Genomic DNA, 12,783 nt, shown 5'->3' with positions numbered 1-12,783 from the left:
AAAAGAGATGCCCATAGTTGAATAAGGAATGGAGGCACCCTGCAGGGTCCTTTAGCCTAGACATTAACCTGAAAGTCTGATGTCGATGTTTATAGTTCTAAAAACTATATTATTACCGCCTTGATGTGAAAATTGTGGGTATTCTACTAGAATATAGCCAGATTATCATGAAACCACAGAAAAATATCTCCCAACAGTTTCCTTAAAGTCCATAATTTTGGGCCAGGCGCGGTGGCTGATGCCTATCTGTAATCCCAGCACTTTGGGAGGCCAAGGCAGGCAAATCACTTGAGCTCACAAGTTTGAGACAGCCTGGGCAACATGATGAAACCCCGTCTCTACAAAAAATACAGGAATTAGCCAGGTATGGCGGTGTGCACCTGTAGTCCCAGCTACTCAGGCTGAGGCAATTGGATCGCTTGAGCCCAGGAGGTGGAGGTTGCAGTGAGCCGAGATGGCACCACTGCACTCCAACCTGGGCGATAGAGCCAGCCCTAGTCTCAAAAAAAAAAAAAAAAAAAAAAAAGTCCACAATTTCTTTTATAGGCTCTCAAAATTTTCTACTTCACACCCAAACAATGTCCAAATGTTCCAAATGCCTGGTCATTTTCTTACCTGCTTTGACAACTAAGTATTTTCTTTCTTTTCTTAAATCAAAATCAAGTACGAAATTTTATTAATTTTGGAATTCACAAAACATCTTTTGTTTTTTCCAAGAATTAATTAAATTGGAAGTATATGGGGGTATTATGTGAATAAACCTTTAATTTTCATGACTGACGTGTATTATTCTAAAAGTTATTTGACTTTTTTAAAAATTTCTCTCCACATTCCCGAATGTTTTATTTCAAATAGCATCATTTTCTCCTGATAAATACCTGAAAAATTTTAGAATGGTTTTTATTATGCATATTTATGATGAAAGTTTGTATCTTAATATATTTGCTTTCTCATTTTTCTTCCTTTTTTTTGTTTTAGAAATATAAAAATTTTAAAACAACAATTAAGTGGATTATGGGAACAGGAAAACCATCTTACTTTGGTTCCAGGATATACTGGTAATATAGCTAAGGTAATCTATATTTAAGCTTATAAATTAAACATTAAAAATGAGAAATAATATTTTACATTTATTAATGAATTTTTCAAGTCTCTAGGCAGAATAATTTGGTACTGTTCTGATGTCTAAAGTCAATTTCATATTTGCAAATGCTTCAGGTCCTCTGTGTGTAACTGTGACCTTGGCAGCAAGCACAGGAATTGGCCATTGAATATGTTTCATGTACAGCCCCTGATATGCTATGCTAGAGGATATTTACACAGGGTTTTAATCAGAGAAAAATATTTGAAAAAATTTTGAGAATCCAGTAAGGAAAGCATCAGAAAACAAGATGAGGAACTCAGGAAACAAGGGATAAGGAACACAATTAAATGGTTTTGGAGATTAATTTTTACTTTTGCTAATGTTATGCTTTTTGAGAAGGTAAACTATTTAAATCACAGTGAATTTGACTTTGGTCTTTATTGATTTATCTCTTAAAGGAAAAAGTTAAAATTGGTAGTTTGAATTTTAATATTTAAACTCCAGAAAACATTGGTAATTAGGCCGAGCACAGTGGTTTACGCCTATAATCCCAGCACTTTGGGAGGCCAAGGCAAGCAGATCACCTGAGGTCAGGAGTTTGAGACCAGCCTGGTTGGTGAAACCCCGTTTCTACTAAAAATATAAAAAATTAGCTGGGTGTGATGGCGCATGGCTATAATCCCAGCTACTCGGGAGGCTGAGGCAGGAGAATCGCTTGAACCCGGGAGGCGGAGGTTGTGGTGAGCCGAGATTGCGAGCCATTGTACTCCAGTTTGGGCAACAGAGTGAAACTCTGTCTCAAAAAAAAAGAAAAAACATTGGTAGTTAAAAAATAATTGAAGAAAAAATTATAATTCAGAAATACTTTTACTCTATTACTGGGCATACTGCTATCATAAATGGGCATTAGTCAGGAATATAAAAAGCATTCTTTGGTTTTAAGTATATATATATTTCTATATATATATTTCTAAATATATAAATAAATATATATTTAAATATATATTTAGATAAATAAATATATATTTAGAAATGTATATGTATTTCTAAATAAGAGGATTTATGTCATGGACCTAGTTACAAAATTTTTCTCATAGCCAAAACAACTACTTAGAATTCAGGGGAAAAATAAATACAATGCTAAGGGAAACAGAGGCTTGGGCAAACCCAGGTATCCTTGAGGGATAATCTGGTTTCTACTCCAAGATCATAAGTTCACATCTTACAGGAGACAGATGCTTTCAGGAAATGAATCTAGCTGAGGGAAGAAAAGCAAATGGGAGTGATACCAACAGTGACCAACCAGAAGCTTATCTCCTGTCAAAGTGACAGCCACAAAGGAACTCTGGCCATTGCTATGGAAGACCATGGCCACCCCACCAAAAAAAAAAGATACCTTCAAAAATAGAAGCAAAATGATATATCAACCAAGTTTGTTACCACCGTATGGGATTTTATAGAACTTTTTTTTTGGTTTTGGTTTTTAATGAAACGGAATCTTTCCGTTTCATTAAACGTGAAACCCGGGAGGCGGAGCTTGCAGTGAGCTGAGATCCGGCCACTGCACTCCAGCCTGGGCGACAGACCGAGACTCCGTCTCAAAAAAAAAAAAAAAAAAAAAAAAAAAGAAAGCTCGGCTCACTGCAACCTCCGCCTCCTGGGTTCAAGTGATTCTCCTGCCTCAGCCTCCCAAGTAGCTGGGATTACACACATGCCTGGCTAATTTTTGTATTTTTAGTAGAGATAGGATTTCACCACGTTGGCCAAGCTGATTTCGAACTCCTGACCTCAAGTGACCCACCCACCTCCACCTCCCAAAGTAATGGGATTACAGGCGGGAACCACCACACTTGGCCACAGTCAGTTTTTTGCAAAGGGAGAAGCTTTATTGTGAATATGACTTTAAGGTACCGTTTATTATTGAGGACAATATTGAGTGATTAAAAGTTCAATGTGAAGTTTCTTAAGTTATGATGAGACTTTATTACAAAATTAAACCATCAAATTAATTTGTAATTTTTTGAGTATAGAAATTGAAAGAAGAGGGACGGGCAAGGTGGCTCATGCCTGTAATCCCAGCACTGTGGGAGGCCAAGGCAGGCAGATCAGGAGGTCAGGAGATCGAGACCATCCTGGCCAACATAGTGAAACCCCATCTCTACTAAAATACAAAAAATTAGCCGGTTGTGGTGGTGCATGCCTGTAGTCCCAGATACTTGGGAGGCTGAGGCAGGAGAATCAATTGAACCCTGGAGGTGGAGGTTACAGAGAGCTGAGATCACACCACTGCACTCCAGCCTGATGACAGAGCAAGATTCTGTCTCAAAAAAAAAAAGAAATTGGAAGAAGAGGCTGTTGTCAAGCTGGGTTCAAGTGAATATAGCACTGATAGTAAACACCACTGATAGAATTTCTGTGAATGTTAGCTATGAAAGCAGAGTTGTTTGAGCATAGGAACTAACACATTCATTTAGCACTTAGCAAATATTTATTGAGCACATACTATGTGCCAGGCCCTGTGCTGAACAACTGCAGGTAAAAGCACTGAACAAGACACATCTTTTACCCTCAAAAGGCCACAAAAGGAAACTAAGGCAAATTAAGCAACAAGAAAAGAAAAGAAAATGGTTTGTTTTTGTGTGTATTTACTGTACTGTCTAATGAAATGTTTTTGTTTTATCTTCTAAGGATGTAGATGCTTATTTATTACAGTTACATTGAGAGATTTCATCTACTAAAGAGCATTTGGTTTTTCAAAACATCCCTGAACTGTATAATTACAAAAAAAAAGTCTCGTCTGAGAACTGTGAACTGTGGAAGAAATCAAAACTATTTTTTCTTTTAAAAAGCCACATAATGAAACCACTAATGAAATCCCAACAATCTACTTCACATTGAAGTGGAAAAATATCCAAAAGGAGCAGCTTCAATTTCATTGAGGTGAAAGTGCACTATGAAGATTATTCACCTTTGCTGCATTTGGGAGTTATATGGTTATTTGGTAACATTAAGAACTACTGGATTTTAATGCAATCCTGCATAAAAATATAATTTATACTATGTGAAAAAGTAAGACAGGACTTATTACTAGGAACCACCAAGACCAATCATCATTAACTTTTTTAAGATTGTGTTTTATTAAAAAACAAAACAAAACACTTAAACGTGTGCAGCTATTTTCTTATGTTGAAAAGACTGAAAGTTTAAAACATGAAAAAATCAATATTAAACATTTTTTGTTCACACTGAGATACTGTGTATGTAAAATGCCTTAATTATTAATAAGCCAATATGTTATGATACCAATATCTGTTTTAAAAAGCTAAAACCAAGCATGCTTCTGGCATGATAAAATCATGGAATTAAATCAGGGGTTTACATTCTTGTAGAATGTTCTTGAAACACTCTCTGCACCATTTTTAAAACTTGAGAATAGTTTTAGTATCTCTGATATTTTTTGCCAGAATCATCATGTCATGTATGTATGTGTTATCCCTATCTAAGGAAAAAGGTGAATATGTTTTTGTATGAATGTTTAACTGGAAGTGTCCATGGACTTGGCTAATTTATATTTACTTTTTATTGTACATAGATTTCTAATATTTTTCATTCCTGTATCATTTAAACTTCCTTCATTTGAGTAAATTGACTAAATATTTCTATTTTTTGCTTTTTTAAATTCTGATTTTATATGAATTCTAATTCTTTTTCACTACATATGTTTTTTTAAAGAGTTACATACAGTGATTTAGAGTGGTTTACAGTTAATGCTGACCTTGTATTTTAAATTCCAACACTTTGTGTCACTACCTCCTCTAATGGTTAGTATGATATGCTAGCAGACTGTATGAGGTCTTTTTTTAAAATACCATTTTTAGTGTCAGTGAACCAAATTCTGGAATGTCTTAACAGCTCTAAATCTTACTTGTCTTGAAGATGATTGGAGTTTAATACCACTGCCGGTGGTTCACACTTCATCCCATCCTTGATATGCCTGACAGCCATCTGAGCAAAGGTTTTTAGTAATTGAATTTCTCTGCAGTAGTCCTTCAGGCACTTGAATGTAAACCTTTAGCATTTACCCATTTAATGACTACTGATATGAATCACAAGCAAACTTCTTGCTTTGAAAAGTTATGTTTCACTGAGTTCTGGTTTTGTGTAGCTATATTTTATATAGCTAGATATTCCTCACAGTGAACATGAATTGTAATAATTATTTCCTTAAGTCTTTAGATTAGAATAATTATTGCACTTCTGTGATTTGAGAAGGTGAGTTATTTAAGAGGCCAGTTTTCAGGACATGGGAATTTGAATTGTAAACCTGTTATCTCTGTGTAACTTTAACATGATAAAATATAACCTTTCTTTGTGCTTATTCCTGTAGTTATCACTGTCTTATGTAACAGTTTGAACCAGTTAACTTGGTTGGAGTATGGTACTAAAGAGGCTGTGGACAGGAGTTTGATGCTTTTGTAGGTTCATTAACTTTACATACACACAAAATATTTTTATAGCTATTGATTTCACCTTCCCTCAGGTATCCATCTCACAAATTCAGGAAGACGGTATCTATAGCTTAGCATAAACCTTTTGTCTCAAATGGAAACATTACTCAAATAATGGGTATATGTGATACTGTAGACTTTTGATCTAACATTTAAAATAATAGATTCAAAATAAGATATCTAAAATACTGTGTAATGTTTAGTTTCAAAGTATTAAGTAATATTACATCAGATATTTTTCATATTTTTCTCTGGGTGAGATCATTGACTAAACTATATCTTCAAAAATCAAACTTCAATAAATCAGACTTCAGAAAAATTAAGTGTAAGTACAAATGACATATAAGAACAGGTATTATATTGGTAACACACCTAAATTTAGGTTTTTTGAAGGCATGTAGATAATACTTTGTATTACATACTCAGAGCTATATAAGTCAGCAGAGTTTTTAGCTTACAAAGATTATTCAGTAGTATATACTCCTAATTTCTGTTCTTGGCCTTTGCAGTTTCCTTAATACCTGCCTCTCTCAGTTATTGAATTGATTAGTATTAAGTGATTTTTAAGATTCTTGGATAAATGATATTAGATAAATAAGTATTTTTGAACACTTCTGTTGCTATTAAGCCCTTTCATGCTACAGCATTTTCATTACAACAGTGTTGATCTCCAGGAAGAGCCAAAGAGAGTGTTTACAAAGATTTGGCTGTTGTATTGACCTAGATTAGGACAATTACTGTCTGTCGCTGCTAATTTGTTGCTGTGCTGCTAAGCAGTATACAGAACGGAGGGACTACCGGAAGTCTCTATGCCTTCTTGGTTCTTCTATCTTAGGTTTTCTGTGCTTGACTTGGCTAACTTTGCAAGTATAGGGGCAGATAGTTTATTGAGGTGATAGAGGGTTATCAGATAATTTGCTTCTACTTGGGACAAAGTAGATAAGTTTTGTAATGGGTGATCGTGATGAGAATAATGGTTAAAAGTTAGGAAGTATCATTAGATGGCTTTTAAAATTAATATTTGGCAATGATTGCCAAAGGCAATTGGCACTATTTACATGAATCTTGAGATGTGAGAATTGGGATGTAAGTATCTCTGTCCATTTGGGGGAATCACAGATACCAGCATTGAACTCTTAAGGGCTCCTGAGGAATTAAATCCTAATGCCTTTAAATTTACTCAGTACAAGTCATGTCCTAACCTTAACCATGGTTGTGTGGGTTCAAAGCTAGGTTTCTGACCTTTGAAACAGTAGTTTTCTCAAACTTAGAACATTTCTATATTTTGCCAAGTTGTTCATGTAATTAATATTAATGGATAACTAATTGGAGTAATGATTATTAGCTACTAAATGCTGTTAATAGAAGTCATATTTAAATGCTTAGTTACTTAAGTTAGTCAAGGACTCTGAAAAAATAAGGTTTAAGTTAATAATTTCATCAGTCATTTCCAGTTACCTTCTTATTTAAGAACAAGATGGTAATGCAGTTGCCTTTGTTTATTTAAATAGAAAAAATTAAATTAGGAGAAAATGACCCAACTAGAGCGATGTATTTGGTCACACTACTTCTTATCTTTCAATATAGACTTTTATTTTCTGGATTACCATAGATGGAAATAGTATTACTGGACATATGTTGGTAGGTATTTACTTCTGTTTTTCTTTTTCCTTTAATTTCAAATACTTCTAGCTACAAAAATTGTCAAAAACTTTGCAACACACTATACCTCCCCCTTTTTTATTCTGTAACAGAATTACAGAATAAAAATTCAGGCCAGCCGCAATGGCTCACACCTGTAATCCCAGCACTTTGGGAGGCTGAGGCAGGCAGATCACCTGAGGTCGGGAGTTTGAGACCAGCCTGACCAACATGGAAAAACCTTGCCTCTACTAAAAATACAAAATTAGCCAGGCATGGTGGCACATGCCTGTAATCCCAGCTACTTGGGAGGCTGAGGCAGGAGAATCGCTTGAACCCAGGAGGCAGAGGTTGCAGTGAGCCGTGATAGTGCCATTGCACTCCAGCCTGGGCAACAAGAGCGAAATTCCTACTCAAAAAAAAAAAAAAAACTATCCCTCCCTGAACACCGTATGTTTCTAATTTTTCATCTACTTGATTGATTCAGTAATAGCACCAACTATAACAAGGAAAGTAAGTACTGCATATCATATATCCAGTATAGAGTCCATTTTCCAATGCTATATTTAAAACATGTAGATACTACAATTTTCTCTGAGCCAAATCATTGACTTAAGAGTATCTCCTAAAATCAAACTTCAATAAAATCTCAGTACAACTACAAAAAATATGTATACCAAAGTATTTTACAGACAGTAATTGGTCATAAAAAACCAAAAGACATAGCTGCTCTGTACTAGTAATTTCATAAAAGGGGCCAAGGCACAGTGGCTCACACCTGTAATCCCAGCACTTTGGGAGGCCGAGGCAGGCAGATCATGAGATCAAGAGATCAAGACCACCCTGGCCAAAATGGTGAAACCCCATCTCTACTAAATACAAAAATTAGCTGGCCATGGTGGCACGCACCTGTAGTCCCAGCTACTTGAGAGGCTGAGGCTTGAATCGCTTGAACCCAAGAGGTAGAGGTTGCATTGAGCTGAGATCACACCACTGCACTCCAGCCTAGCGACGGGGCGAGACTCTTGTCTCAAAAAAAAAAAAAAAAAAAAAAAAAAAAAAAAATTCATGAAAAGGCAGCCTCATAGCTGACAATACATTTTTCATAGCAACGCTTGTTATAATTTCTTTTATATATAGAATTATTACTCTCTGAACTAAGAAGTTTTCAGATGGGAGATGCCAGGAATCCAGATAAGGATTCACTCCCCAGATAGTGTTGATTATTAAGCTTTACAGTATATTCTGTATTTTCATTTAGATTTAAAGCAGGATTTGTCTAAAAAATGTCCTGGACCTGGACCTGCCCAGGACAGTTGTGACACTGGATTTACACCAAAGGTACAGAGAGTTAACGCAAAGCATTTTCTAGGGTAAGAAAGAGTTGTCATGGGAGTCCTGGAATACACTGAATCACCAGAATTACTTGCTTCCAGAATTATTCTATTGCATTTATCCACAAAACCTGAAATGAGCCTGGATTTGAATTAGACCTCATTTTCCAGGAGTCAAGGGTAGAGTTAGCAGTCAGGCCCAGTGGCTCACGCCTGTAATCCCAGCATTTTGGGAGGCTGAGGTGGGCAGATCATGAGGTCAGGAGTTTGAGACCATCCTGGCTAACATGGTGAAACTCCATCTCTACTAAAAATACAGAAGATTAGCTGGGCATGGTGGCGGGCGCCTGTGGTCCCAGCTACTCGGGAGGCTGAGGCAGACGTTGCAGTGAGCCGAGATAGTACCACTACACTCCAGCCTCAACTACAGAGCGAGACTTCGTTTCAAAAAAAAAAAAAAAAATTATTATCTACATTATTCATAGTTTCCTTTTTTTTTTTTCTGTTAACAGAGTCTCGCTCTGTCACCTAGGCTGGAGTGTGGTAGCACAATCTTGGCTCACTGCAAGCTCAGCCTCCTGGGTTCATGCCATTCTCCTGCCTCAGCCTCCAGAGTAGCTGGAACTACAGGCACCCGCCTCCACGCCCAGCTAATTTTTTTTGTATTTTTTTAGTAGAGACGGGGTTTCACCATGTTAGCTGGGATGGTCTTGATCTCCTGACCTCGTGATCTGCCCGCCTTGGCCTCCCAAAGTGTTGGGATTACAGGCATGAGCCAGCACGCCTGGCTAGTTTCCATTTTTTTTAACTTACTAAGTTAATAAACAGCAAAGCAAATCAACAGAAAATTAATGCTCTTCTAATTTTTTGAATTAAAATATTTTGTGATTGGTTTTGTCATTTAGGAGCTTTTTAAAGTGATGATAAAATTAGTTTTTTAAAGATAACTGCACGTAAGTTTAGTTACGGGAAGGGCAGCTCACACCTGTAATCCCAGCACTTTGGGAGGCCAGGGCAGACCAATCACTTGAGGTCAGGAGTTTGAGACCAGCCTGGCCAACATGGTGAAACGCCAGTTCTACCAAAAATACAAAAATTAGCCAGGCGTGGTGGCAGGCCCCTGTAGTCCCAGCTACTCCGGAGGCTGAGGCAGGAGAATCGCTTGAACCAGGGAGGTGGAAGTTGCAGTGAGCCAAGATTGCGTCACTACACTTCAGGATGTGCGACAGAGTAAGGCCCTATCTCAAAAAAAAAAAAAAAAAAAAAAAAAACACAGCAATGAAAAGAAACCTAACATGTTAGGCGTTTAAGAAAATCCAATAGTATTGATTTAGGACCATGTTGTTGGCATGGTCTGATAATCAGCCATTTCTGCTGTGTCAGGCTCCATTTTGTAGTTAATAAGTACGACTGCATTCTACAAATCTCCAATATATGAAATGCAAAAGATAGCTTTGAAAGTTTCTGAAGACTTCTGTGTAGAATTATACTTTGACAAACTATTCGAACTACAGTTCTCCTTAAATTTCATCAGTTATTTAAATATTGACAAGTTGGCCGGGAGCGGTGGCTCAAGCCTGTAATCCCAGCACTTTGGGAGGCTGAGACGGGCGGATCACAAGGTCAGGAGATCGAGACGATCCTGGCTAACACGGTGAAACCCCGTCTCTACTAAAAATACAAAAAACTAGCCGGGCATGGTGGTGGGCGCCTGTAATCCCAGCTACTTGGGAGGCTGAGGCAGGAGAATGGCGTGAACCCGGGAGGCGGTGCTGGCAGTGAGCTGAGATCCAGCCACTGCACTCCAGCCTGGGTGACAGAGCGAGACTCCGTCTCAAAATAAATAAATAAATAAATATTGACAAGTTTAGAATTAATAAAAGCTACAGTAATTATAATGATTGATGTGCTTGGTGTCATCTTCAAGAGAGTAGCTAATGTTTTAGAATAGTATTACGTCGTGTATCTTAAGATTTGCTTAGACACATGATGGACTTTTATAATTGGAAATAAGTGAATACAGTATGACTTTCTTCTGTATCTATATTAGGTAGTGGGACCTAACAGGTTTTTGAAAATATAAGTTGATGTGGAACGACTCATAAGTTTTGTGTTTAAATGACATGAAACTTGGTGCTTCTTTAGAAACGTTAATGCAACTCTTGAGTAGTGTGATATTTGAGAAACTGCATTATATCTTTGAAATCAAATACTTTAAAATATATTTATAAGATGTACACAGCGTCCATGTGCTCCTTATAGCAGCTGGCACATTCACATTTGTCATAACACACGTGGCATGAATTTCAAGCCTGCTACTTTTTTTTTTTTTTTGGAGACAGAATCTTGCTCTGTCACCCAGGCTAGAGTGCAGTGGCACGATCTCAGCTCACTGCAACCTCCACTTCCCGGGTTCAAGCGATTCTCCTGCCTCAGCCTCCCGAGCAGCTAGGACTATAGGCACACATCACCATGCCCAGCTAAATTTTGTATTTTTAGTAGTGATGGGTTTCACCATGTTAGCCAGGCTGGCCTCAGACTCCTGACCTCAGGCAGTCCACCCACCTTGGCCTTCCAAAGTGCTGGGATTACAGGTGTGAGCCAGCATGCCCACCTGGCTTGTTATTTTTGTCTCTTAGTCATTTGTTTCATCTTTTCTTTTAAGAAAAAAGCAACAGTTGACTATATAGCGGGAAAAGCTTCCTCCAGTATATTCCAGTAATGTTTATTAGCAGTTATGTGAGTAAGTTGTAACACAACCATTATAAGCCAAGTGTTAAAGATAACAAAGAAACATATTTGGTTCAACATTCAACAAGTAGGTTGTAAGTAGCAACTACAACTTAATTGTATATTAAAGTTGCATATAAAGAACAGAGCCTCGGGGAGCATGGGGGGAAAAAAAAACAGAACCTCAAAATTAAAGATCAATCTATGGAATTTTTTTTCTTCAAGTTAGACTAATCTCTTTTCTTGTTAGTCATTCTGATAATACAGCTCTCTGAAGTCATATTTCAGGTTTCCCAAAACTTTTATTGGAAAATTAATAGTTTTATGTCCCAACTGATGTTGATAGGTATGATTGAGAGTATGTCTAAATTTCTCTGTTTATTGCATGTCCTTGTTTCTAGATGGTAAACACAGGCATTGAGCTGCCAGATACTTGGTGTGTAATAAAATGTCAACAAGTTGAGGTAGTGAGGCTCTCCATAATAAAGAGATTACTTGCTATATGCTTGTTAGTGTTAAGTGCAAAGGTAAGGTGCAGTCCCTACCCTCAGAAAGTTGTTTTAAAATACTAAATGTATTATGTTTCTAAAAGCATACTATTTTGGAAAAGACTTTGAAAGCTTTAGTTCTAACTTACACTTTTAGGAAGATCCAGATCTAAGGAATTTCAAACTCAAATGTAAAATGTAGTATTGCATGTCATAAAACCAGTTTTTTCTTTATATAGTATGTGACTTTTTTCTCCATGACTGGCTACAGAAGGAAGCTATTTGCACTACTATCAATAGGACCCTCAGACCTTTATAATCAAAACTCAAGTAATAATTAGGTTTAATAGAGAGTTTTGTATACCATGGCCATCCCTGTTTATTTCTAAGTTATATATATGATATTCATACTTATATATTAGTTCATTGTCCATACTGTGATGTCTTTTGAAAACAATAGCATCCAGTGGACTAAGGTACAACTTTCAAGGGCACTTTGTCTTAGGTTCTTTCTTCCTTCCCTACACATTGTGACTTATAGAATGGGTAGCTGCTGGGAAGTTTTCCCTGCAAGAACTTGACGTGGAAAATTTCTGATTGCATCATTTCCAAATCATCTTTTTTCTTGGCTATAAATTTCAAAAATTGTTAAACATCTTAATGTTCTTTGGCATCACACCATTATTATTTTCACTGAAATGATGACTATCTTGTTTAACCATTAATACCTTTGAAGCCAGAGATGTTCCATTGGAGAAACTAATTCAAATTTAAACATTTGCTAAAAAAAAAAATAATAAGTATTTCTACTTCTTTTATGATAATTTGCTTTTTTATTTTCTTCTACATGCTGTGTACATCCTTGTTCCTATTTAATTTAGATTCTATGTCCACTAGACTATACACCCTTCAGTGCTTGTGTCCTGAGTTATATTAAGTAAATAGCTACTTGGTAAGTTCTAAGTATTGGTTTTTAATTGTTTCTTCAGGAGTTGTTG

At 36.6% G+C, this 12,783-nt stretch overlaps 2 protein-coding genes across 3 annotated transcripts in view; one reads left to right on the top strand and one right to left on the bottom strand.

Moving 5' to 3' along the window:
- The window catches only part of KATNBL1 (katanin regulatory subunit B1 like 1), a 66,172-nt gene extending 60,710 nt beyond the window's left edge, over positions 1–5,462 (top strand). For both annotated transcript variants that reach the window (XM_050797560.1, XM_050797561.1), the window contains 2 exons: positions 979–1,072; positions 3,773–5,462. In XM_050797560.1, coding sequence (XP_050653517.1) covers positions 979–1,072; positions 3,773–3,805 — 127 coding nt within the window. In that variant the 3' untranslated portion in view covers positions 3,806–5,462. The remainder of the gene's footprint in view (positions 1–978; positions 1,073–3,772) is intronic.
- Positions 1–12,783, bottom strand: part of EMC4 (ER membrane protein complex subunit 4) — a 250,319-nt gene that overhangs the window by 81,163 nt on the left and 156,373 nt on the right. The window lies entirely within an intron of this gene.

This window comes from Macaca thibetana, chromosome 7, assembly GCF_024542745.1.
Source record: "Macaca thibetana thibetana isolate TM-01 chromosome 7, ASM2454274v1, whole genome shotgun sequence".
NCBI classification, from domain to species: Eukaryota; Metazoa; Chordata; class Mammalia; order Primates; family Cercopithecidae; genus Macaca; species Macaca thibetana.
This window is presented reverse-complemented; position numbering and strand designations above follow the sequence as displayed.